Source organism: Lynx rufus, unplaced genomic scaffold (genome assembly GCF_022079265.1).
Source record: "Lynx rufus isolate CCGP_SWC_20201006 ecotype Redwood Valley unplaced genomic scaffold, mLynRuf1.p SCAF_3, whole genome shotgun sequence".
Classification (NCBI taxonomy): domain Eukaryota; kingdom Metazoa; phylum Chordata; class Mammalia; order Carnivora; family Felidae; genus Lynx; species Lynx rufus.
The window spans coordinates 186,485,747-186,512,141 of record NW_025814845.1 but is presented as its reverse complement, the minus strand read 5'-3'; the positions used below and the strand labels follow the sequence as shown (position 1 = coordinate 186,512,141).

At 39.4% G+C, this 26,395-nt stretch overlaps 1 protein-coding gene and 1 non-coding gene across 2 annotated transcripts; both read right to left on the bottom strand.

Moving 5' to 3' along the window:
• Positions 1–732: 732 nt before the first annotated feature.
• Positions 733–26,122, bottom strand: LRP2BP (LRP2 binding protein). The gene is made up of 9 exons (XM_047092376.1): positions 26,040–26,122; positions 24,631–24,757; positions 23,804–23,916; positions 22,007–22,120; positions 7,357–7,499; positions 7,165–7,270; positions 5,882–6,105; positions 3,827–4,001; positions 733–991 (listed from the first exon to the last, which is right to left on the bottom strand). Exons 2-9 carry the CDS (start codon positions 24,734–24,736, stop codon positions 926–928), a joined length of 1,047 nt encoding a protein of 348 aa, XP_046948332.1. The 5' UTR covers positions 24,737–24,757; positions 26,040–26,122; the 3' UTR covers positions 733–925.
• LOC124521419 (U6 spliceosomal RNA) lies at positions 15,272–15,378 on the bottom strand. Its single transcript, XR_006964514.1, has one exon. It is a non-coding gene; the product is annotated as a U6 spliceosomal RNA (small nuclear RNA).
• Positions 26,123–26,395: the final 273 nt, after the last annotated feature.

Here is a 26,395-nt window from a genome sequence, read left to right as displayed (position 1 = left end):
TATTCATTAAGATCTTTAAGGGAAGATTCTAAGCAGTTTCTTAAACCTACTTTTTTTGAAGTTTATAATAAATTAGCCAACTATTGAAAAGAATTTCTTTTAAGAATATAAGATGTCCCAAAAGACTTAGTACAGTCTTAGCTTTAATTGCTTTGGAAGTATAAATGCTACACAATTAAAGAACATTATTTGAAAGTTTCTTTAAATTCTTTTTAATAGTTTTATGAATCTTAAAGATTTTTTAATGTTTATTTATTTGTGAGAGAGAGAGAGCGCATGCAAGCAGGGGAGGGTCAGAGAGAGAGGGAGACACAATCTGAAGCAGGCTCCAGGCTCTGAGCTATCAGCACAGAGCTTGATGCGGGGCTCAAACTCACAAACCGCGAGATCATGACCTGAGCTGAAGTCAGATGCTTAACTGACTGAGCCACCCAGGTGCCCCTTAAATTTAAAAATTTTTAATGAAAAACAACAAATTAAAATTAATAATCCAAAATTCACAAAACTAAGTGAGGGTCAAAGAAATTTTAAAGAGTTAAGCTTTCAGTGTTTTTTTTTATAAGTTTGTAGCATTTATACTTTTGAAGTTATTAAAGCTAAGACTGCACTAAGTCTTTTAGACACTCCGTATTTAAAAAAAAAAAAGATAATTTTCTTTAGGGAGCGTTTTTCTCTATTTGATATGATCTAGGCCAGTCTGTAGGCAAAGAGCTGGATCTTTAAGGACTCATTTAGCAATCAGATCCTATACCTAAGGTTTTGAGTTATAAAATTCCAGATGTAAGAACAAAGGTAACATGTCATCAGAATACCCAGGATATTGTAACTTAGGATGCAGAAAATAACCAAACAGCGTAGCGACTATAAAAACACGCACCATTCTAAGGTGCCAGGGTTGATGGTCTTTGTTGAAACGCATTATGATCTAAATTCTTTGATGTATAAGTAAACAGTGAAGTTCATCTGCCAATGCAGGGTTCAGACGGCATGCCTTAAAATCAGAGAGAGAGAGAGTCAGTTATATTTAGATACATTTTGAATTGTTGGGTCTTTTTTTCTTCCTTTTAAAAAGTTTTTTTTTTTTTTAAGAAGTACAATGATTTTAAGGTAATTTCTTAAGATTCATTTCTGTTTTGATTTCTTGATTAAGGAAGTTCAAATTAGCCTCTGCAAAACAGATCACCCTGAAAATTACCATGCTATTGGCACTTGAAAGAGAAAATTTTATCAGTGCCAAGAATAAAGGGAATTTAATGGTAGCATTCTATGTTAGGAATTATTAAAATAAGTAACATGGAAAGCATTAACATTTGGCCTCAAACTCGCTATTATCTTATATGAATAGCAGCATCTATGAGAATCGTACTTTAAAGTAACATTTTGTTATAATAAATAGCGTTAAGTAACAGTGCATATAACTACATAGAACATCAGGAATCTGGAAGAGACATCCGCGATCACCATCTCATCCAGACCGCACTCCATGCAGTAAGTGTCCCTTCAGTACCCATGACAGTTTCCCTTTAGTACCCATGACGGTTGCTCACTAGATCGCTCACTAGTTGCTTGGTTACTAAGTCACCATCTTATAGGAAACCTTTTGTTTCTGTTTATTTTCCAAACAGTTGTATTAGAAGATCCTGCTTTGTACTCAGCTTAAGTTTCCTTCCATATGCATTAGAAGCAGTAAAGGTCCTAGGAGAATATGTAAAGCTGGTTTCATGGAGATCCTGGGGGGCAAGGTGGTTGGCAGTCACCATCCTGACGGTGGCAGAGCTGAGAGCAAGTGTGGGTCTCCTGACTGTAGGCCCCCTGTCTCCACACCAGCCAGGGCCTTATCTTTTCCCCCTGCCTAACACACTGCCATTGGCTATCATTCTGCTCCCCGCCCTGCTCTTCCTTTTCTGTAGGACAGCCTTTCAGTCTGGTGAAGACGACTGTCTGGACTCCTGTCCTTTTGTTTCTAAATAAAATACTCAATTTATGCTCATGGGACAGGATTCCAGACCCTTCACTGGCCTACTACTTTGGAATCTTCTCCCTTGTTAAAAGCATCTCCTGTAAAAGACAATGGCCCAAATTGAATACTGGGGATATTTTCTCCCATCTTGGGAAAAACACTTTTAAGGCTGCAGTCTGTTTGTTTCGCTGTTTTATTTAGGATGAACATATACCACATTTCAGGATTTTGTTGACCCAGAGTTTTCACTGCTTCTGAAGACATGAAGGATAACACAGAATTTGAAATTGACTTTGTTTGGAAATCAGTATAATACAGAGAACATTTAGATTTTGTAAAGAGTTGAAGACAACGATTTTTCATACTAACAGAATGGTGTAATGGTAAATATCTCAGTTGAATTTGTGTACTGTGTTCCTATATTTATGTATTGATATGGGCTTAATGCTGTGGAAATTTTAATTTCCAAAAGTTGCCTGAACATTGGAGTCCTCGGGAGAGCTTTCAGCAAATACACTTGGGTTGCACTCTCAGAGAACATGATTTAATTGTTCTGAAATAAGACTTGGGCTTTGGAATTTGTTAAAAATACCCAAGTGATTTTAATATGCAGAGAAGGTTGAGAACCACTGCTGTTAAATGGTCAGATTCAGGCAGAGGACACGGAAAATTGTTCCTTGCCTTGTTCACCTGCTCCAGCTAAACAATTTGTGCACCCCATGAATTGCTTTATAAGTTTTAATAAGGTATAATTCTACTTTGGACTTCATGGATGTCATCGACCTAAGACATGCAGTTGTGTGTGTGTGTGTGTATTTTTTTAAAACTTTACTTGCAGTTACTATTCATGATGATTCCCCCCCTTTCTCACTCCCTTCCCACTTGCTAAGTTGCTTGATTTTAGAGGTGAAATCCATTTGGGAGCTAATCCAAATGGATTAAAACAAGGAAAGTCTTACTTCAACTGATCACCTCAAACTCATGATTGAGTTTGGCTAGTGTGCAGAAAGTGTGGTTGATGTCATGCATAAAAAAAAAAATTTAAAAACTAGATTTCAGGGGCGCCTGGGTGGCTCGGTCGGTTAAGCGTCCGACTTCGGCTCAGGTCATGATCTCACGGTCCGTGAGTTCGAGCCCCGCGTCGGGCTCTGTGCTGACAGCTCAGAGCCTGGAGCCCGTTTTGGATTCTGTGTCTCCCTCTCTCTCTGACCCTCCCCCGTTCATGCTTTGTCTCTCTCTGTCTCAAGAATAAATAAACGTTAAAAAAAAAAATAAAAAAAAAAAAAACAACTAGATTTCAGAGTGCCTGGGTGGCTCAGTTGGTTAAGTGTCCAACTCTTGGTTTTGGCTCAGGTCATGATCTCACAGTTCGTGAGTTCGAGCCCCGCGTCAGGCTCTGTACTCTCAGCTTGGGATTCTCTCTCTCCCTCTCTTTCTGCCCCTCCCCTGCTTGCATGCTTGCTCGCTTGCTCTCTCTCTCTCAGGTTTTTTTTTTTTTTTTTTTTAAGTTTATTCTATTTCATTAAGGTACTAGAATGAGAATAGGTTCATACTTCTGGTTAGAAGGAGGCATGAATACTCTGGCTATAAGGTCTTGGTGCTGGCCCTTAGGCTCCAGAGGGTGGCAGGGTGAGTGAGAATAATTTGCATCAAAATGGAACTTTTATCATCTGAGTTTAATTATGCTAATAGGAATCTGGCAGAACTGTCTGCAAATAATCTACGTGTCTGACAACCTCTCCTAGACAGATTATCTGTGCAATAATTAAGTAGGAAAAATACTAATCCATAAAGATGTTCAAGTCTTAACTAAAAACTCAGAAATTTCTATTTGAGTCAATGTTGTTTGTGCTCAGGCTTCCTTACTTTAGAATAGTAGTGTTTCGCTGTCGCTTCATCCTTTGTGACCCCCAAGCCAAGCTGAAGACATCGGGCGTGGTAGAAAGATGCCATGGCCATGCCTCTGGTGATGAATTCCGGGAGACAGTCCGTGACCCGGGCTATCGTAGGGATATCATGAACTTCATCGTAGTCAGCAATCCTGTGGCGACATTTAATTGTGAAGTTAAAAAGGACATGAGTTCTAGTTTACATTTTTACAAATTGCATGTTCAGAAGTGGTGCCCAAAGTAATTTCCCTATTTCCACCTGTTTGAGAACTAAGTTGTTTGTGGTATTTGTTTTGTGGTGAAGGGTAAATAAAACCGCCAGTTAAAACCAAGGGAAGAGGAGCTAACAAAGAGTTTACGTCACAGCTTCTCTATAATCATACTTGTCAGTCAGGCTTAATAACCACTAGAAAACACAAAAGTTTATTTTCTTATAGTAATAATATTTAAAAAAATTGTTTTAATATTTATTTTTGAGGGAGAGACAGCGTGAGTGGAGGAGGGGCAAAGAGAGAGGGAGACACAGAATCCGAAGCAGGCTCCAGGCCCTGAGCTGTCAGCACAGAGCCCGATGCGGGGCTCGAACCCACAAACTGTGAGATCATGACCTGAGCCGAAGTTGGATGCTTAACCAACTGAGCCACCCAGGTACCCCATAATAATAATATTTTAAACTTAATAACACCTTGCAGATTTAAACAATGGGGGAAAAGCATTTTCTATTTCTTTGAATCATTTATTCAAACATTGACCTTAAATTTGGACTTCAGTCACATAGGATCAGAAAACATATCAAGAAACTTACACATCTATCTTTGTTAAAAAGTGGGCAAAAAAAGTCCTCCTTCAAAACCCTGACACAAGTCTAGAGGGTTGTGTGAAAATGGGATCTACTTAACCTCATGTCACCCGTGATATTAGGAGGAATAGGAATGTGGACAATAATGGAAAGTTTGACAGATTTTAAAGTCTTGGTTTTAACCAGATGGGCACTTAGACTTTAGGGACTTTGGGGACCACACTTGTAAGTGACCTGCTCCCTGGGAGCCATGATGTTGGGCAGAGGGTGGAACCAAGTCCTTCAGGCAACATTGTGGATGACTGCCCCACACTGGGTGAGGGAAGAGGGGGTCCCAGGGGCTCTGTCAGGCATTATTGGGAGGGAAATACATCAGCATGGCCTTACAGCCTCTCTAGGGGACATTCACATCTGTTTTTCCTGGTATATTGCTTTTGTACATTATGAGTAAATAAATGTGGGGAAAGTACATGGGCTCAGAGAAGAGAATCTCCATATATTTTATAAGGTGTTAATATTAGCATCTCTTTTTTTTTTTTTTTAATTTTTTTTTTTTCAACGTTTATTTATTTTTGGGACAGAGAGAGACAGAGCATGAACGGGGGAGGGGCAGAGAGAGAGAGGGAGACACAGAATCGGAAACAGGCTCCAGGCTCTGAGCCATCAGCCCAGGGCCTGACGCAGGGCTCGAACCCACGGACCGCGAGATCGTGACCTGGCTGAAGTCGGACGCTTAACCGACTGCGCCACCCAGGCGCCCCAATATTGGCATCTCTTAAACCATTCTCATTTTACAATCTTTATCAAGCTATCTTGCAATTGTGCAGTCAATAGAACATGTGGCTGAAGAGTCTGAAGAAATTAAAACATATATAATAAGCATTTCTGATGTGCTAAGCTATGTTCAGTACTTAATATGCACTATGTTAGTAATCCTATGGAGGTATTTTCTTCTTTATAAAAAAGGAAATTCATGCCCCCAAAAGTCAAACGTGATTAAGATCATCAGCTGGTACACAGAGTGAATAACACTGAAATCCTGAAGACTGATAGCACAGAATTAGACTCTTCCAAAATCTAATGAAATGTAACAGGTGAGTCGTCAGTTGCACTTGCCACATTTCAAGTGCTCACTAGCCGTCATTTCCAATATTGTAGCAAGTTCTATTGAACAGACCTGGCATAGAACATCTGGGAGGAGGTTTTGGAAATACTTTTATCCAGCTTATTTACCTTTTGGAAAATGTAACACACTTAGTAAAAAATTTCATCTTATAGTAATACTCCACGAGATTCCCTTGAGCATAGACGTTTCCACGTTCTGCCGCTTCCCTTAAGCACTGCAAGGCAGCTTCAGGGTCCTGGCGGATGCCTTGTCCGTAAAAATACATCAGCCCAAGTGCACCCTGGGACTCCAGATTTCCATTGCCACACGCTTCTGAATGCCAATAAAATGCCTAAGAAAAAGCACAATTTCATCTTTGTTACCTACCAAGCAAAATTATAAGGGAATACCGGAAAGAAAGAAAAAATCTCTAATTATGAGATAGTGTGCATAACTTATCTCTAGGAAACAGTTTTAGCACCTTGTGTGTGTTTCAGGTGAGCGCCAGTTTCACATATCCAAAAGAGAGGTTAGAGGTCACAGCCTAGCCAGTTCAGCTGTCATAGGATTCAAGATTTTCTGATGTTTCCCGAGGAAGGATCAGGAAGGTAGGAGGTAGGAACTAAGTGTCTGCTAGGCTCTGAGACACCCAGCAATGAGGCCCAGCAGGGAGAGGAGATATGCTGATGCAGAGATCTCAGAGGTGGCGCCTGTCGATCCCAGGTAGCCGAGATAAAAGCTGCATGTGGTTGCAAGCCCATTTGCTCAGTACTCAGCTACAGTGACTTTGAATTGGTTCAAAAAATTATTTCCAAGTGGCTGCTTAGTTATCCAAAGAGGGTCTTGTTCGGGTGGTGTTTCTTGTGAGTTTGTTCTACATGCCTCTTACAAGTAGCACGTGGCCCTACGTTTCCTCCAACCCATACGATTTCTTGGAAAATGTTTCAATCATTGATGATTAAAGAGATTGTATTTATGCAAAAGTCGTAAATGGATTTAATTTTTAACTCATTTTCATGTGTATTTTACTTACTAGCATCATTACTTTCTCAGAACAAATTTATTTATTCACATAATAGGATTTGGGCCATATTTTAGGACTCTCTCAGCTTTCATGGTATAAAATATTTTGTACGTGTGGCTTTTTATAGTGTAGAAAGTGCTCTCACATCCGTGGAATCCTTTGGTAGAGGTAGGGAAAAGGTAGACCATAGATGAGTAAAGGGTAAAATGAGCTTTGAGATCCCAAACTGTAAACTTTCTTTACACTTTAAAGAAATGTAAGAGATCTTTAAAACTAGACACTCATTCTTTACCGCCCTCCCTTCAGAAAAGAAATTATTATTAATTTCCGAAATAAATATTAATCTATGCGTGGTGCTGGCGTTAAAAACAAATAGATCAGTGTTACCTTTTCTAATTCTTTGGGTTCTTTTGTGGAATAATATAATCCTAGGATACTTTGAGCTTTCACACTAGCTTTTGGATTTCCATTGTCTGCAGCAAAAAGCCACAGTCTAAAAGAAAAAAGGGCAAGTTACTCTTTGTGTCAGCATTTGATTAAAAAGAAAAAAAAACAACACTTGTTTTCAGGTAAGACTACCTTTCAGCTTCCTCATCTGATCGTTTGACACCTTTCCCTTCATAATAAGCTCTTCCAAGGTTGTAGGCAGCTGCAAATTGTAGGTGTCTTGCTTTGGGACATGGAGAATGGATGATTTTCTTCATGTATTCCACTCCTTTTTCCTTCCACAAAGGAAAAGAACAAACAAAAAAACCCCAGTTTTTAGTTTTACCCAAACTAAATTCTTTTTCCCAGTAATGGTGTAAAAGTCTTCTTCCTGTGACATGATGTTTGATGTCATGGGTCTGTGCCCAGGCAGACGGTTGCCCTTTAGTCTGCAGAGCTGGAAATAAGGGAGGAGGGGGGTGGGACAGGGAGGGAAGGGAAGAAGGAAGGGTATATCTCCTGAGTAGGCATTCCCAGAGCTCTGAGATCTAAAGGATATAAGGCATTTCCCTCATGTTTTAGCTTCCGCAGTTGGATTATGTTTCAATATGATTTCTTTTTTCTCTCCTCCCTTCTACCTTATAGCCCTTATTCTGGATGGGCACAGTTTTTAGAACTTATCAACATACAAGAATAGCTGTAACTTCTTCCACATTTACAATCAGAGTACACTTGTGAGCCCCAAACACTATGTTCTTCCTTCAAGCACACTAAGTATGCTCAGTGATAATTTACATACAACATGCTATTCATACGACATCTGCATAGTCACGAAGAGCACACAGGAAGATGTTGCCCCCTCCAAAAAATCCATCAGGCGCAGACTGTCAAACATCATTCCCAAGAAGAAAATGTTTGACGATCAAACCCATTTTCTATACACTGCATTCTAGCTTTTATCCTTCACTGCTCTCTCCAAGTTCTGTTGCTGGCTAAATACCACAGTGATAGAAGATAAAGGTGTTTGCTTTTTAATGAGTCCCAATTTATAGAGATTTGTCTTTGTGAATGTGTGACGTACATATTTACCTTTTTTTCCTTTTTTTTTTTTTTTAACCTTTTTAAAAATATTTATTTACTTTTGAGAGACAGAGCCAGGGAGGGGTCGAGAGAGAGAAGGAGACTCAGAATCTGAAGCAAGCTCCAGGCTCTGAGTGGTCAGCACAGAGCCCAATGCAGGGCTTGAACTCATGAACAATGAGATCATGACCTGAGCCAAAGTTGGACGCTTAACTGACTGAGCCACCCAGGCCCCCCTTTGCCTTTTTTTCTAAACCTAATAGTAAGAGGGAATTTACTGGTGGTTGAGTGAGTTGGTTGTGTAAATCCTTCCACAGATAGCAATGACTAAATCTGGAGCAAACGTTAAAAACATTTTTTTTTTTTTTAAGACACTGGAAAGTTTACCAGAGCATATGCAAGCCAGAGGAGAGATTACTCTTAAAAACTGCAGCTGGAAGTGATCCATGAAGTTCAGTGAACCTCAGGCGGGATAAACATGAAGTAGATTTCCCAGGCATACATCATGGTCAAACTGCTGAAAGCCGAAGAAATCTTGAAAGTAGCCTGAGAAAAATGACACATGATGTACAGGAGAACAACTATATAATTAGTATTTAAGAAGACTGAAGTCATGCCATGCATCTTTTTGGACCGTAGAGTATGAAACTAGAAATAAATCACAAGAAAAAAATAGGGGAAAAAACACATGGAGGCTAAACAACAAGATACTGAACAACCAATGGGTCAACAAAGCAAAGAAGAAATCAAAATATGTGGAGACAAATGAAAATGAAAACACAACAAAATCTTGGGAGACAGCAAAGGCAGTTCTCAGAGGAAAATGTGTACTGATACAGGCCTACCTCAAGAAACAAGAAAAAGCTCAAACAATCTAAACTTGTGTCTAAGGGAACTTAAAAAAGAAGAACAAAGCCCAAGGTAAAATGATGTAAAAGGAAGGAAATGATAAAGATCAGAGCAGAAATAAATGACATAAGAGACAGAAAAAAAAAAAAATCAATGAAACCAAGAGCTAGTTCTTGGAAAACATAAACCTATGCCAACAAATGGGACAACCTTGAAGAAATGGATAAATTCCTGGAAACGTACAATCTTCTGAAACTGAATCCAGAAATAAATCTGAATAGGTTGATTACTAGTAATGAAACTGAATCAGTAATTAAAAAAAAACTAACAAAAAAATAAAAGCCCAGGAACAGATGGCTTCATAGGTAAATTCTACCAGACATTTAAAGAAGAGTTAAAACCTATTCTCCTAAATGATTCAAACAATAGAAGAGGAAGGAAAGGTTCCATATGCATTCTGTGAAGCCAGCATTGCCCTGATACCCAAACCAGACAAAGACACCGCAAAAAAAAGAAAACTATAGGCCAATATCCCTGATGAACATAGATGCAAAACTCAACAAAATATTAGCAAGCTGAATCCAACAATACATTAAAAGGATCATTCACCACAATCAAGTGGGATTTATTCTGGGGATACAAGGATGGTTCAGTATTTACAAATCAACCATGTGGTACGCCACATCACCAAAACAAAGGATACAAATCATACGATCATCTCAACAGATGCAGAAAAAGCATCTGATACAATTCAACATCAATTCATGATAAAAACTCTGAACAAGGTAGGTTTAGAGGAAACATACCTCAACACAATAAAGACCTATATGAAAAACCCACAGCTGACATCTTACTGAATATGAAAAACACAGCTTTCCCTCTAAGATTAGGAATAAGACCAGGATGTCCATTCTCACCACTTGTATTCAACATGCTACTGGAAGTCATAGCCACAGCAATCAGATAAGAAAAAGGAGTATTCATTTTGTTAAACAAGAAGTTAAACTATCACTATTGGAAGATGACTGTGATACTATACATAGAAAACCTAAAGGCTCCATCAAAAACCTGTTAGAACTAATAAGTGAATTCAGTAAATTTGAAGTAGATAAAATTAATGCTCTGAAATCAGTAGTATGTCTATATACTAATAAGGTAGAAGAAAGAGAAATTAAACTACACTTATAACCGTACCAAAAAGAATACAATGCCTAGGAGGTTAACCAAAGAAGTGAAAGACCTGTACTGTGAAAACTATAAAACACTGATGAAAGAAATTGAAGATGACACAAACAAATGGAAAGATATTCCATGCTTCTAGATTTGAAGAATTAACATTGTTAAAATGTATATATATTTTTAAATATTTTTTAGTATTTATTTATTTTTGAGAGAAAGAGTGTGAGTGGAGGAGGGGCAGGGAAACAGGGAGACACAGAATCTGAAGCAGGCTCCAGGCTCTGAGCTGTTTGCACAGAGCCTGACATGGGGCTCGAACTCATGAACCGTGAGGTCATAACCTGAGCTGAAGTCAGTCGCTTAACCAACTGAGCCACCCGGGTGCCCCATCATTGTTAAAATGTACATTACGCAAAGCAATCTATAGAGTCAATGCAATACCTATCAAAATACCAACCGCATTTTTCACAAAATTAAAAAATTACTAAAATTTGCATGGAACTGCAAAAAACCCCTGAAGAGTCAAAGCAACCTCAATAAAGAACAAAACTGGAGGTATCACAATTCCAGATTTCAAGGTATACTATGCAAAGCTGTAGTAAAGCGGTATGGTAGTGGTATGTAAATAGATCAATGGAACAGAAGAAAGAACCCAGAATTAAACCTACAATTATATGGTCAAATAATCTATGACAAAGGAGACAAGAATATACAATGAAAGATAGTCTCTTCAATAAATGGTATTGGGAAAACTGGACAGCTACATGTTAAAGAATGAAACTGGACCACTTTCTGATACCATACACAAAAATCAACTCAAAAGGGACTAAGGACTTAAATGTGAGATCTAAACCCATAAAGTTCCTAGAAAACAGGCAGTGATTTCTCTAGCATTCGCCATAGAGACATTTTTCTAGATATGTCTCCTAAGGCAAGGGAAGCAAAACCCAAAATAAACTATTGGGACTACATCAAAATAAAAAGCTTTTGCAGCACAGTGAAGGAAACCACCACCAAAACAAAAAGGCCAAAAACCTACTCAGTGGGAGAAGATAATTTGCAAATGATACATCTGACAAAGTTAATATCCAAATATATAAAGAACTTAGCCATCTCTCTCTCTCTCTCTCTCTCTCTCTCTCTCTCACACACACACACACACACACACACACACACACACACAAATAATCCAAGTAGAAAATGTGCACAGGACCGTTTTTCCAAAGAAGACATACAGATAGCCAACAGACACGTGAAAAGATGCTCAACATCACTCATCATCAGGGAAATGCAAATCAAAACCACAATGAGACATCACATTGTCAGAGTGGCTAAAATTAAAAAGACAAGAAGTAACAAGTGTTAGAATGTAAAGAAAAAGAAACCCTTGTTCACTGTTGGTGGGAATGTAAATTGGAACAGCCAGTGTGCAAAACAGTATAATTTCAAAAAATTAAAAATAGAAATACCATATGATCCATTAATTCAACTACTGGGTTACGAAAACAGTAATTTGAAAGGATCTATCCACTTCTTTGTTTATTGCAGAATCATTTACAATAACCAAGATATGGAAGAGTCCACTGATTGATGAATGGGTAAGGAAGATGTGGTACATATATATATGTATGTATGTACACACACACACAGGCATATCACTCAGCCATAAAAAGAGGATGGGACTGTGTCATTTGTAACAATGTGGATGGACCTAGAGGGTATTATGCTAGCTAAGTGAAGTAAGTCAGACTGAGAAAGATAAATACCATATAATTTCATTCATATGTGGCATCTAAAAAAATGAATACATAAGAGGCAGAATCAGACCTGTAAATACAGAGAACAAACATATGCTTTGTGGACGGGAGGGGTGGGGGAATGGGCAAAATGGGTGAAGGGGAGTGGGAGATACAGACTTCTAGTTATGAAATGTCACAGGAACGAAAGGCATAAGGAATATAGTCACTGATATTGTAATGCCGCTGTGTGGTTACAGATGTAGCTACTTTTGTGATGAGCATAGCATAATTAGTAAACTTGTCTAATCACTGTGCTGTACACCTGAAACTAATGTAATATTGTCAACTATACTCAAAGGCACAGACTTCCAGTTATAAATAAGTTCTGGGAATGTAATATACAGCATGGAGCCTATAGTTGACAACACTGTGTTATATATTTGAAAGTTGCTATGAGGGTAGCTCTTAAAATTTCTAGTCATAAGAAAAGTTTGTAACTCTGTGAGGTGATGGATGTCAACTAGCTTTATTGTGATAATCATTTTTCAATATATACTTATATCAAATTATGTCATACAACCTAATATGATATATGTCAATTACATCTCAAAAACACTGGTGGGGGGAGGAGCAAGGCAATTAATGAAGGCCAGAAGATTTGACAGTAGCATTTTTTTAAGTTTATTCATTTTGAGAGGGAGCGAGTGGGGGAGGGGCAGAGAGAGAGGGAGAGAAAGAATCCCAAGTCTGACAGTGCAGATCCCAATGCAGGGTTCAGACTCACGAACTGTGAGATCATGACCTGAGCCAAAACCAAGAGTCAGTTGTTCAACCGACTGAGCCACCCAGGTGCCCCAAGAATAGCATTTTTAAAGTGTGGAAAAGAAAAACTCAACCAGCAAAAACAATTCATCAAAAGTGAAGGCAGATTAAAGACATTTTTAAGCATTAAAAAAATTTTTTTTTAATGTTTATTTTTGAAAGAAAGAGCATGAGCAAGGGAGGGCAGAGAGAGAGGGAGTCACAGAATCCCAAGCAGGCTCCAGGCTCTGAGCTGTCAGCACAGAGCCCAAAGCGGGGCTCGAACCCACAAACCATGAGATCATGACCTGAGCCGAAGTCAGACGCTCAACCGGGTGAGCCACCCAGGCGCCCCTAAAGACATTTTTAGATGATCAAAATCAGAGATAAATCATCATCTGCAAACTGTACTATAAGAAATTCCCTTCAAAGGAAATTCTTCAGGTCAAAAGGAAAGGAATATGGTGACAAATGGCTACTCAGGTTGACAGGAAGGAATGAAGAGTTCTAGAAATGGTAAATATGTAATAAATATAAAAGGATACACGTATATATACATGTGCATATAATTTATTATCCTCTTAATTTCTTCAAAAGATATATGACTAAAGCAAAAATTATAACACTTTTATATTTGGAGATTTATAATATGAATTTAAGTATAGCGTGACAAAGATTGGGGGTGGGCGGGTCAATGAAAGCATACTTATTCAAGGTTCCTATATTTTACCTGAAGTAATTCCATATAAACTCCTTGTCTGTTGTGATAAATTAAAAGTGCATATTGTAATCTCTAGAGCAACTACTAAAAAGAGTATATATAACTAGAAAATAAGTAAATTAAAAATGTGACCAAACCGTTCCATCACCATTTCTCACACATGTGAAATTTTATGACATGGTAAATACCCATATATCGATGTACGTCTGTTTCTGGACTCTTTTGTTCTTTTGATCTTTGCCTATTCCTGAACAAAACCCACCTTGCTTTAAATACTACATATAAATATTTGGCTTTTTGTTCTTTCATATGAATTCTAGAATCAGCTTGCCACATGCCATAAAAAATCTTGTAGGAAATTTGATTCCGATTGCATTTAATATGTGAAGTTAAATCTGGGGAGTGGGTTAGAGGGGCTCCTGGGTGGCTCAGTCTGTTCTGCGTCTGACTCTAGTTTTTCGCTCAGGTCATGATCTCATAGTTTGTGAGTTTGAGCCCCACATTGGGCTCTGCTGACAGTGTAGAGCCTGCTTAGGATTCTCTCTGTCCTCTGCCTCTCCCCCGCTCACTCTCTGTCTCTCTCTCAAAAATAAATAAGTAACATTTAAAAATTATTTAAAAAATCTAGGGAGTGGATTAGAGGACAGACGTCGAAACGTATTGTGTCTAGAAAACAGAAGCACAGTTGCCTGATGAGTCCATAGATTGAATTTCCTAAGTCAAATTTCCTGCAATCTGGCACTAAATTACACTCAAATGTTTACTGCCTTTTGCTAAAGAAAGGGTTTAAAAACCTTTTTAGAATTCTGTGAGATGGGGAAAGCAAAGCTAAAACAGGTGAACTTGTCCTCACTGCAATTTTATCTCAGCCAAAACTTTGTTGCTTTATTCATTCCCTGCCCCCTCCCCCCCCAAGCTATTTCCAGTTTCCATTTGTAGCTTCCCTAGGTGTTGGAGCCCACATGTGATTACCATTCTCTATGGGGTAATAATGACCTTTGAGTGCTCCCTGAAGAAAACAGGTCAAATCTACCACACAAAGCATATATGGTTGAACCAGAATCTGGACCAACTTAGTATCAAGAACATTGGTACGTTAATAAAGTGATAATAATGAAAAGAGATATTTTCCCCTTTACTGTGAGTTAAAGGTATTATCAAGCCAGTGTAATTCTAGGTGAGAAGGGATCTACAGCGGCCATCTTCCTTTGCTCCGCTGGCCTCCATATGTAATCACATTTGAGCCATTCTCTTTGGGAGTTGCCATATGCCAATGCATTGAACCTGCCAACTTCCCTGGTTCCTCTACTTCTTCATGTCCTTAATTCTCACCTTTTAGGCTTATTCTGCGTCTGTCACCATACTCATCCCTTCATTCCTCTTTCCCTCCTTGACACTCATTTATCTGGCAGATAAACCATTTCTCTGCCTACTCAGATGCACTCAAGCAGCTGCACATGGCTGGGAAAAAACACAGCCATGGCGATAGGTCCTCCTGACCACAGATTTCAGAGTGAGCTCTCAGCCCTGGCAAACAATACCATCAGTTTGCTGCCTCAGTTTTCTCTCCCACTTAACCTGGCAGGGAAGAGAACTATTTCAAACTTTATCCTGTCTCTTCATACTTCCGCTGCCCCTGTCCTTTCCCTCATTCTCAGCTCATGCTTCACCTTTTGAAAATTTTTATTTATATTTTTATAAAAACATGGGGTGATTCATGACTTTGTGAGTCATCCTTGCATGCAGGGACTATGCTAATTTTCTCTGTCCTTCCAGTTTTAGTGTACATACTGCTGAAGCGAGTACGTGGCTTTGCTTTTATGTCACTGAGAAAATAGAAAATCAAGAGAGACACTGAATCTGTGAATTTACCTAACTCATCGTTTTCCCTTCTCTGCTAGATCTTGTGTATCAACTTACAAATACACTGTGGTATCTCTGGACCAGGGAGGACCCTCCCTCGAGTCCATGACCTCGTTAGTGCACATGCATTTGTTCTGCTATATGACAAAACTCAGTGCTTATGCCCAACTCCTCACCTCCATGCGTCTCCTTGGCCCACTCTGACCTTGGTCCCTTTTCCTTCCACTGAAAAGGCTTTTGTCAGGGTCTCCGAGGAGATTCGTCTTAATGTGCCTAACAGTAAGCGCTCAGTTTTCATTATACTCACCTCAACAGAATTTGAGACAGATGATTACTCCCTCCTTGAAACAGTTTCATCATCTGACTTCCAGATCACCACACACTCCTCAACTTCCTCTATTCTCCCTGCTCCTTCTCATTCTCTTTTGCTGGCTGTTCTTTCCCCTCTGACCATTAAATATTGGAGGGCTCCCCATCTCTGTCCCTGGCCTTTTCCTCTTCTCTGCGTTCACTCATTCAGCAACTGCATCCAAATCTGGTGCCATAACTACCAATGGTCCACCGAGACCGCCCCCCCCCCCCCCCCGCCCCGATTTCTCCGGTCCTGACTGCATCACTGAGCTCCAGACTCTCTACTTGACATCTCTGCACAGGTGACTTAACGCATACTTCAAAAATTAGGTTTTCTTGTCACATCCCAAACCTGCTCCTTCCTCAGTCGTCCCATTGTTGTTAAATGGCAATATCACCCTTGATCCCTCCCCTTATTTATTATTTATTACTACTGGCCCTCTCCCAGTCCATTAGAAGGCCTGTATCCTCTTAAGAGTATATTCTAAATCTCTCCACTTTTCTGTATTTCCACGAATGGTACTTTAGTTAAAGTGGTTTTATCTGAACCCCAGTGGCTTCCCAATTGGCTTCCTGCTTCTACTCCTGCTTCCATTCCCCACACAACAGACAAAATGATTTCTTTTAATGGAAATCATATTGATTTCCCTCCCTTTCAGTGTTTTCACATTACATTGATCACACAAGCCAAACTCTTGGCCCTCGTTTTCCAAGTCCCATGTGGTTTGGCCCCGTCTCACTGGTTTGACTACACTTCAGCTTTCCCCCCTTCCTCAGACCTTAACACTAGCTATTTCCTCTACCTGAATGTGATTCCCAGACCTACATACATGGTCTCTCCCTCTTGTTACTCAGTTCTTAATTCAAGTGTCAGACAAAATGATGGAACAACACAGGGAGGAAAACTATAATCCCAGAATGAAATGTTGGGGAATGACCAATGACTGGGAAGTTGATAGAAGTAGGAAAGTCAGTGGAGTGGAGGAGAACTCATAGCTGGAAAATGAATTGGGGGGTGAAAATGATGCCAACTCCACGTTTGAGCACATTGGGATAGGGAAGGAGAGCCCTCGACCTACAGAGAGGTGGTTATGGGAGAGCTAAGTTTCCGATGAGGCAAGGAAGGGAAAGAAATAGTCTGAGAAAAGCCTGAGGATTTGCCAGCTGGAAAGTTTAGGAGGGAGGGCAGCCGTAAGAACAGGAGAGGAAACAGAAAGCAATATGGAGTCGAGAATACATGAGAAGACAAATGACCAGAGAGGCATACGTTGTGTGTAGCGGCCAGAGGTGATACAGCTGTGACGCTTGGTGGGACCGAGTGAAGTCAGGGTTCCAGATGGAATTCTGATGTCTAGTTTTCAGGTACATTCACAGTGGGTTGGCCTCATGATGCCTGGTGAAGCCCCCCATGTCGGCAGACACTGCAAACTTGGGACTTGAATGAGGGTTTGGAAGGGCAGTTATTGCTTTTGAAACCAAAGAATTTACCAAGTAAATGTTACTTTATATGGGCCTCTAGGTGTCCAACTAGCTGGCTGTCCATTGGGAACACTCCAAATCATGCCCTTCTTTGGACCTTCAACGTTGAAGTCTTTGGATGGACAGGACATAATCAGATTTGTATTTTAGAAAGATGGCATTAGTGGCAGTTTGAGTAACGAGTCTGGGACCAGCACAGAAGCTGGGGATCTACTACTGAAATAACCCAGGTAATGGGTCCTGTGAGCCTGAACTGGAAGAGAGGGAGTGGGAATAAAGGACTGGGGACAGATCTGAAAGAAATTCAGGAGATAGTATGAGTAGGTCAGTATGACCCGTGAAAAAGATTTTATTTCTGCTTCGAAAAAGACAGTCTCTGGTTTGGGCTTTTACCTGTAAGTGGCTATTCCTATGTTATAAGGAAACATAATTCCTAGTATTGTTGTTTGTTTTTTTTTTTTTTAAGGTTTTCATTATGAATAAGTCCTGGGTTTTATGAAATGCTTTTTCAATACATACTAAAACCATCATATGGTGTCTTACTCAGGCTACTAAAGTATTATATTCATAGAGTTCCTTAGGTTGAATTGTTAAATTTCTGGGCTAAGTTTTACTTGGTTATGATACTTCATTCTTCTAAGGAAGTATTGATTTTTTCTTGTAACAAGGGCAAATATTTTATTATCTTAACAGCTGCTACCATACTTTTTCTTATATAGGATCTTACTCTAGAAAAGTCCTTTGAAAAAGCCTTTTGAGGTGACTCTGATAACAATGTGGTCAGCAAGGGACCACAAGATCAGTCAATAAATATGATTGAGCATCTACTGTGGCCCTGTTCTAAGTCTCTAGGGGATTGAGTCGTGAGCAAGACAGATGAAACCCCCTGATTCTGTAGAGCTTACATTCCAATTAGAGATAAAGAAATTAAACAGGTAACAAATAACTAAGGTAATCATTAAAGTTCGTGAAGAAAGGAAAGGGTGTTGATTTTGGTAATAGGGCCACAGAAATCCTCTCCAGGGAAGTAACATGAGGGAAAGGCAAAAGAGGAGATGACTCAATTACTCTGTTTGAGACAATGGGATAAATCCATTTTTGGCATCAGAGAAAAAGAGGGTAGAGGGGAAAGACACAGGAGGGGGAAAGGATGGGGAGAAAATACTCAGCAAGTTCGTAAAGAATCACGTGAGGTAGTGCAGCCACAGAATTTCTTCCAATTTCCAGTTAATTTTGACAGCCAACTAAGTGTAATATCTCGTTGTAATGAATATAGATAAATGCCAAAGAAGAGAGTGACACAATGACAGAGTGAATCTGGGTGTTGAGACTTTTTTGGTAGTTTTTTTTAAAGAGCACCTTGGGTTTTTAATGACTTAAAATTGATATAAAAATAAGAGTCTCTTGAAAATCTAACAGAAAATCAATTGAATAAAATAATTGTAATACTTTCAATCCTATCTGAATTTGCAGGCAAAACAATTATGGAGAATCTGAATCACTCGAGACCAATTTTTTTTTTCACCAGATATTTAAACGTTGGAGTGTATCATTGAAATAATAAGAATAGTAATCCTACTACTTAAATAGGCTTTATCTTACTATGATTAATCTTGTTTAAAATATTTTGTAGAACGAATTTTAATACTATTCCCCCAAAACTGCTTTATTAATTGAGGATGAGAAAAGATTCATAAGATCAGTATGTCAATTTACATTTTTGATTTTATTTAGTACATATCATAGGATATGATGGTCACAGAGATTAGGTGGTAACTGCCTTGAAGAGTATGGTTAAATGGACTCATGATTGGTGTTAAGATTGCTGTTCTCTAGGTTTCTCTAGTTATGACTTAGAAGTGCCCGGCTGCCTCCATATACAGCACAGTTAATGGGTGGTCATGCCAAGCCTACATCAGTTAGTATGCTGAAATGTGCACAGACATGACTGAGGAAGCTGGATCCAGGGTACTGAAGGAGGTTTCGTAACATTGCTCATGTCTCTCCCTCCCTCTGAATGCCATTCCTTCCTTACCTTATATGCTGTGCTTCTCTTCTAAGCATCAGCGGAATCTCCCCTGACCCCACATTTGTGCCTCGCACACGTATTGTCTCAATCCAGGACTCACAACTGCACTCATAGTTATTCTCAAACTATGCGTTCCTTTTCATACTTATCTTTGCTTCTCCAGCATCTCAGACTGTTCCTTCCTCGTTAATGTTTGTGGAAGGAAAGAGTGAGTGAATAATGCAGTGAATCCAACTAAATAAACCAGGGTCGCATAAATTACAAGAGTAAGCACATACCTCGGGGATGGTAGAGTAGGTGCTCAGAGTGCAAAAAATAGAAAGGGATTTTTTAAGCTGCTTTCGTGTCCTTCAAGGCAGTTCCAAGGATGACGACCACCCCTGTGAATGGCACCAGTGCGCAAAGAAACTCCACTGTCTCAAATAGTAGGACTTGTGTGTATTTTAAGCAACAGGTTTGTAGGTGAACTAGATGTGGACTCCAAGGGATCGAGAGATGACAACTAAACATCTAGGAAGAGGGAGGAATTTGGCTGTATGGATCTCAGAATGAGGTTCTGGTGTGAAGACAATTTGGAAGTCTTTTAAAATTTTTTTTTTTCAACGTTTATTTATTTTTGGGACAGAGAGAGACAGAGCATGAACGAGGGAGGGGCAGAGAGAGAGGGAGACACAGAATCGGAAACAGGCTCCAGGCTCTGAGCCATCAGCCCAGAGCCTGACGCGGGGCTCGAACTCACGGACCGCGAGATCGTGACCTGGCTGAAGTCGGACGCTTAACCGACTGCGCCACCCAGGCGCCCCAATTTGGAAGTCTTTTAAAAGTCTAGGTGATGTCAGCCATGGACTGAATGAGCTTAGTCAGGGAGAGAGAGCAGAAGAGGGCAGCAAGGGCCTAGGTTCTGACACACTTCAACATCTAGAGGAGAAGCCGCTAGCAAAGGTGACAGAGGATTGGCTACAAAGAGGCAAACAGGGAAAATTGTATTGCCAACACCTAGAGGATGGTGGAAAGAGGTATGTACAGTATGAGTGAGAATCAGACAAAGATGTTTCAAAGAGGATTCAGATTGGATTGAGAACAATGTAGTCATGGATTCCACGTTACTACACTTTTTTAATTTTTATTTTTTTAAAGAGAGGGAGTATGCAAGCAGGGTAGAGGGGCAGGAGGAGAAAGAGAGAGAATCCTAAGCAGGTTCCACACTGAGCGTAGAGCCCCACGTGAGACTCAATCCCACAACCCTGAGATCATGACCTGAACCGAAATCAAAGACTTGGACCCTCAACCAACTGAGCCACTTCATGTTACTACACTTTTAACAGGTTAAACTGTAAACGGGTTAAAATAAAATATCTTGCATTTAATGCAAATATTTGTTTCATCATTCACTTATTTCATCATATACTATGATTCTAAAAGAGTAAAAATTAAGTATTTCAGGAATTTTATACAAGATAAAATCAGGAAAGAAAACACTCATCAAATGCTTACTACATGTGCCTTGTGTTATTTTACATGTTGTTCAATTTCATTAACAACTACGTGACTTAGGTTGATGGTTTTTATTTTGCATGTTGGCTCCAGTGGATTGAACTGGTAATGCAACCTTAAAGCTTTGTATTGATAAAAGTTCGGAAGCTATGTCTGGATTCAGCTAGAAGGGGGGCCATGATCAATTTTCAAGGTTGGCCATGGCCAAGGGAGGAGGAGGAAATGACAGATGTATCTCTAACTTATGTTTATTTATTTTCATTTTACAAACGAAACTAAAGCCCAGAATCCCATAAGGAATAGAGAAAATTGTCATACTGATCTCCAAACCTCATAGCTTAGTTTATTCTTTCTTTTATCTGCAAACATTTACAAATAAATGAGGCCTACAGATATTATTGATATACATTAATTTCGCCATTATTAAAATGATAATGTAGATTATATTTATTGACAAAGACAAGGACATTCAAAATACATTGTTAGGTGAAAAAGGATATTAAAAACCATTATGTATAGTGTAGTCCTACATTGAAAAAGTGTGTGCGATGTGCCCACACATACAAACAAATATATGTATATATATATATAATTTTTTGCATGGGGCAATACATGGAAGAATATACTTTAAAATAATAACAGTGTTGGGGCGCCTGAGTGGCTCAGTCGGTTAAGTGTCCGACTTTGGCTCAGGTCACGATCTCACGGTTCATGAGTTCGAGCGAGTTCAAGCTCCACGTCGGGCTCTGGGCTGACAGCTCAGAGCCTGGAGCCCGCTTCAGATTCTGTGTCTCCCTCTGTCTGTCCCTCTGCCGCTTGCACTCTGTCTCTTGCATCGTCTCAAAAATAAACATCAAAAAAAATTTTTTTAAATAATAACTGTTCATATTTGATAGTAGAATTTGGTGATCCTATTTTTACTTATTTTTTAACTTTTCTCCATGTTCATGTAGTTTTGGAATAACTTTTAAACATAAAGGAAAACATTTTAAAACAAAAGTGTCATTGACAGTCAATGGTAGCAAGGAGGGGGCAAAAAGAAATACTGTCTTTCACATATATGTAAAGATGACTACTGCTATCCTTTAAATGCTAAAAGGATAGATGTTATTGAAATAAAAGTACAGAAATATAATATTAAAATATAAATCACCTTAATCGTCTCAAAAACCCATTAACAATGAAATCTTAAACATTGTGAACGAAACAGTAACTTACGGCATCTGTAGGTGTCCCCAGCCCATCGTAATACATTACTCCTAGCTGGTAAGTTGCTTGATGGTCTTTTTCCTTGATTTCTTCAAACTGTTCTAATGCTTCTTCATACCATCCCTACGAGCTCCGAGGAAATATTGAATTATTTTTATTATTACCTTAAAGTCATCACAAATATTTAATTCCCACCTAAATCTAGCTAGGAGCACCAAATATAGCAAAAGACAGCAACACACTTATGGAATTTGGAAGTAAGGCATCAACAGCAATCAGCACACCATAAAACCAATTAAATAGGCCTAAATATGACAACAGAGGGAAGTGACTAGGAAAAATCTGGGTGAGACTCTCTTTTGTTTTTATTCTTACATTTGGATATTGCCAAACCTCTCTCAAAATGATAGCCTAACCCTCTGCTCAATCCATGCTGCCACATGACCTGCCACTCCTAGTCTGAGACACTGCAGAGCTGGGGCCAGGGCATCAGAGAAGATGTGCACATCAGAATATCCACCATTATTAAATATCCACTATTATTATATCATGGCTGCCAATGTTGCAGTTCTCCAGCTAGGGAGAAGACATGGAAAAACAAATGTGATTCTCTAAAATCTTTTCTCCTATACTTCCTACAGAAACCTACATGTTGGGGCACCTGGGTGGCTCAGTGGATCAAGTGTCCTCTCTTGGTTTCGGCTCAGGTCATGATCTCACAGTTTCATGGGTATGGGCCCTGCATCAGGCTCTGTGCTGGCAACGTAGAGTCTCCTTGGGATTCTCTCTGTCTCCCCACCTCTCTCTCTCTGCCCCTCCCCCTGCTCATGCTGTCTCTGTCTCTCTCAAAAATAAATAAAAAATAATAATAAAAGAATTCATGTTTTAAGGCTCCTCAGCAGTTACAATCTGATAACAACTATGCTAAGGTGTAGGGCACTAATATGGGGCTAATGTCTTAATCCATCAGGGAAAATGTCCTATACTAAAGAATGAATCATTTGTAATCGTGGAAAGAAAGTCTGCTACTGAACTGGAAAGTTATTACTCAGGAAGAGCAGACCAGAGAAAAACAACTTCTGGAAGACACAAAAACAACTGAATTCCTTTTTCTCATAAACTCGAATTAATCAACAATTTCATAAAATTAATAAAAACGTCACCAAAATACTAGCAAATACTAATTTTAAAGAACACATAATGAGTTAGAGACCTAGCTGTTAAGACTCATTGTCCCTTCTGGCTAATGTTTGGCCTAGATGTGAGAGAGCTGGAAAAGTCAGAATACTCTATATGAAGGAAGAGAAGGGAGGAAATAGAAGTTTATTTTGAGAGAGAGCTTGTGCACATTTATAAGTTTATTTTGAGAGGGAGCTTGTGAGCATGAGCACTCACAGGGGGAGGGGCAGAAAGAGAGAATCCCAATCAGGCTCCACTCTGTCAGCACAGAGCCCTATGCAGGGCTTGATCCCCATGAACTGTGAGATCATGACCTGAGCCAAAATCAAGAGTTGCTCACTTAACTGACTAAGCCATCCCAGGGGCCCCTAAAAATTATATTTTTAATTTATAGTGTGAGAATGGATTTCATACCAAAATGACTCCTACAAATGACTTTCATTAGAATGACTTTTGTGAAGGAAGGTCAGATATCTCCTTAATATATTATACTTAAAGGCACAACCATAATCTAAGGAATTTAACAGAATTCCCTTTGTATAACAATGTAAGGAACTCTACAGGAAATTTTGCTCTGAGGATCCAACAACAGCATTATATGAAATGAAAACAAACAGGAAATGATACCTCTTCAAAATACAGTTGACCTCGTAGGAAATATGCCATAGCATCCCCCCGTCTTATTCTTTCCTTCAAGAGCTGCAATGCCTTATCCACCAAATTAGCATGGCCGTAATGATCTGATTTTAAAAAGGTGAAGAATTCCATCTTTAGCCTTACGATATGAATTTTCTCTCTTGAACACATGAATTATAAAGAACTCATCTGGCACTTGTTTCTACTAGTTTCCTTCTTAGTTCTCATTTGTGAAACTGGCCTCCTTAGTTCAAGGAAGAAGCATGATCATGGTACCTTACACCGTGCCTTGTATAATCCTGAAATATTTATTGGTTGGTTTCCAAATTAACCCTGTTTACTACTAGGCAGGTGCTCTAGCAATGCAGTGTGCGTGCACAGTTCTTCAGGCAAAGCTACTCTGTGGATGAGTGAAATTCTTAATTTGAGCCTTCATCATAACTACTCTAACCAAATGAGCTAGTAACCATCCCCAATTTAATATTATTAAGTCTACAGAAACCAGTGGTAGCTTTAAATGCCATTTCAAAGTAAAGTGTGGCATTGCCACTTCCTTAATAGAAGCGACATCTGGCTTCTCTTTTCCAGAAGGCTGTCCTAAAGTCCTGAGAGTAAAACCAGGTTTGGGATCTGATTATGAGACTTGTCCACTCACGATTTGCTACCACATCAGTAATTCCTCAGATTCTTACAGGAAAGCTAAAAAGGACCATAAAGTTAACTGCTTCCTTGACAGCAAGTTAAGATTCCTATTTCTTGTCTTTTTTGCTCTGGTGTACTGAATTGCCTTTTAGTGAGAATATTATAAGAATTTGTACCAGTTTTTTCCTTCCTCCACTGGAAGAATTTTGAGTTCTTAGCACCATACTGGGAGAGAGCGGTATAAAAGGGGTTCTTGGGCAACTTTTCACTGGTCAACTTCATCCTGTTTTGACAATGTGTATTCTGCAAAAAAAGAATGAAAAACGGGATGGTAGAAATCTCTTCCTCCAGAAAAATGCAAAAATGCTCCATTCTCGCTTGGCACTCATTAAAAAACAACCTGCCTGCACTTGCCTAGCAATAGAGGACCAAACGACCAGCTGGGAATGTATTCTTTCTGAGGAACCCAGGGCTGTCCATAGCTATGAGAGGCACAGTTATCCTGGATGCCTGTGTCCACAGCGTGGGGCTAACGATGAGCGCTGTTTGTAAGTCCTGTCTGGCTCTGAGTTCACGTGCTGCGGTGTGGGTCAGGTCACTACCACACCTGCCACCAGTAGGAATTGGTAACACCTCCCATAGATACAGTTCTCGTGCGCTGGTACTTTGCCTTCTAACTGCAGCTCATGACACTTACTCATCTCGAATTAAAGCATGTGTCCTTTTTACCTGGGAATACACTTTATTTTAGCTGTGTTGTTCAGTTTTATCTTCCTGTCTGTACTGGACTGCCATGTTTTAAGATGGATCACAGTTGGATGGAAAATCGCAGCCTTCATATAAAATGTAGAGGCCACGTCATTTGGGATGAAGGAGTCCAGGTTGGCCTAGGCTGAGGGTAGTGAGACAGCAAACTCTGTTGTTGCTATGCTTTTTTGTTTACTCCTTGGCGTTCTGTTACAGCTGACTTTTCACCAATCAGGAACAAGCTTCCAGGAAAGGTTCCCGGTTGGTGGTGAAGAGAAGAATTCAGGAGACCTTTAGTGTGATTGGAAAGCTACATTTATACTATTATGTGAAACTATTTTGGAAAATAAATTGCTTCATTTATGAGAATGAAGTGCAGAAAAGGGGCATAATTCAGCATAGTAGGAAGAAAAAAATCACAGCAGTATCTTTGTTATTTTGGAAGAGGCAGTGAATCATTTGAAAAGTCAACTTCCTCATCTGTGGTTTGGACTATAAGCAGTTTCAACTAGAGGAGTTCTAAATGCCTGTTGCTAGATATATAACATTTTTTGATTATCTGATTCCATAAATCTTATGTTGACATTAGTGAATATGAACGTTTCCAATGAGCTTTGGGGTGAAACAATAATAGGTATAGTAATTAGAAGAAAGCCAATCCAAATAGGATGATGTAGATAGCATTATCAATTTACAGAAAAACTGGTTATAGAAGTTTTTATTTTACTGAAGTCATTAAACCTATGTGCTACTGTATCCAAAAAGGCTAAGAAAAAACTTGGCATGTTCAGGAAGGCCACTGGACGGAAATGAAGCAAATCAGAAAACAATACCTTACCTCCTTTGAACTCACGATGCTCTCTGTGGCTCCAGTACTGCACAAGGTTTTTGTTGCTGTGGCTTGAAAGAAGAGTCAGAGAGGGTCTAGAAAACATAAGCAAAGACTGAACTCTTAAACGCCAGCTATTGTTCTTTGTTCTGAGTGCGTTACAGGCACCAACTCCTATAAAACTTTATGACATAGGAGCTATTATGAGGCCCATTTAACACAAGAGGACACTGAGGAGGGTAAGTAACTTGCCAAAGGTCACAGGGCTAGGAGGTGGGACAATTGGGACACCCCAGGACCTCTGTGCCTCATCATTACTCTATACTGTTCTCCAAAAACTGGGACTAACGTGATTTTTTTAAATG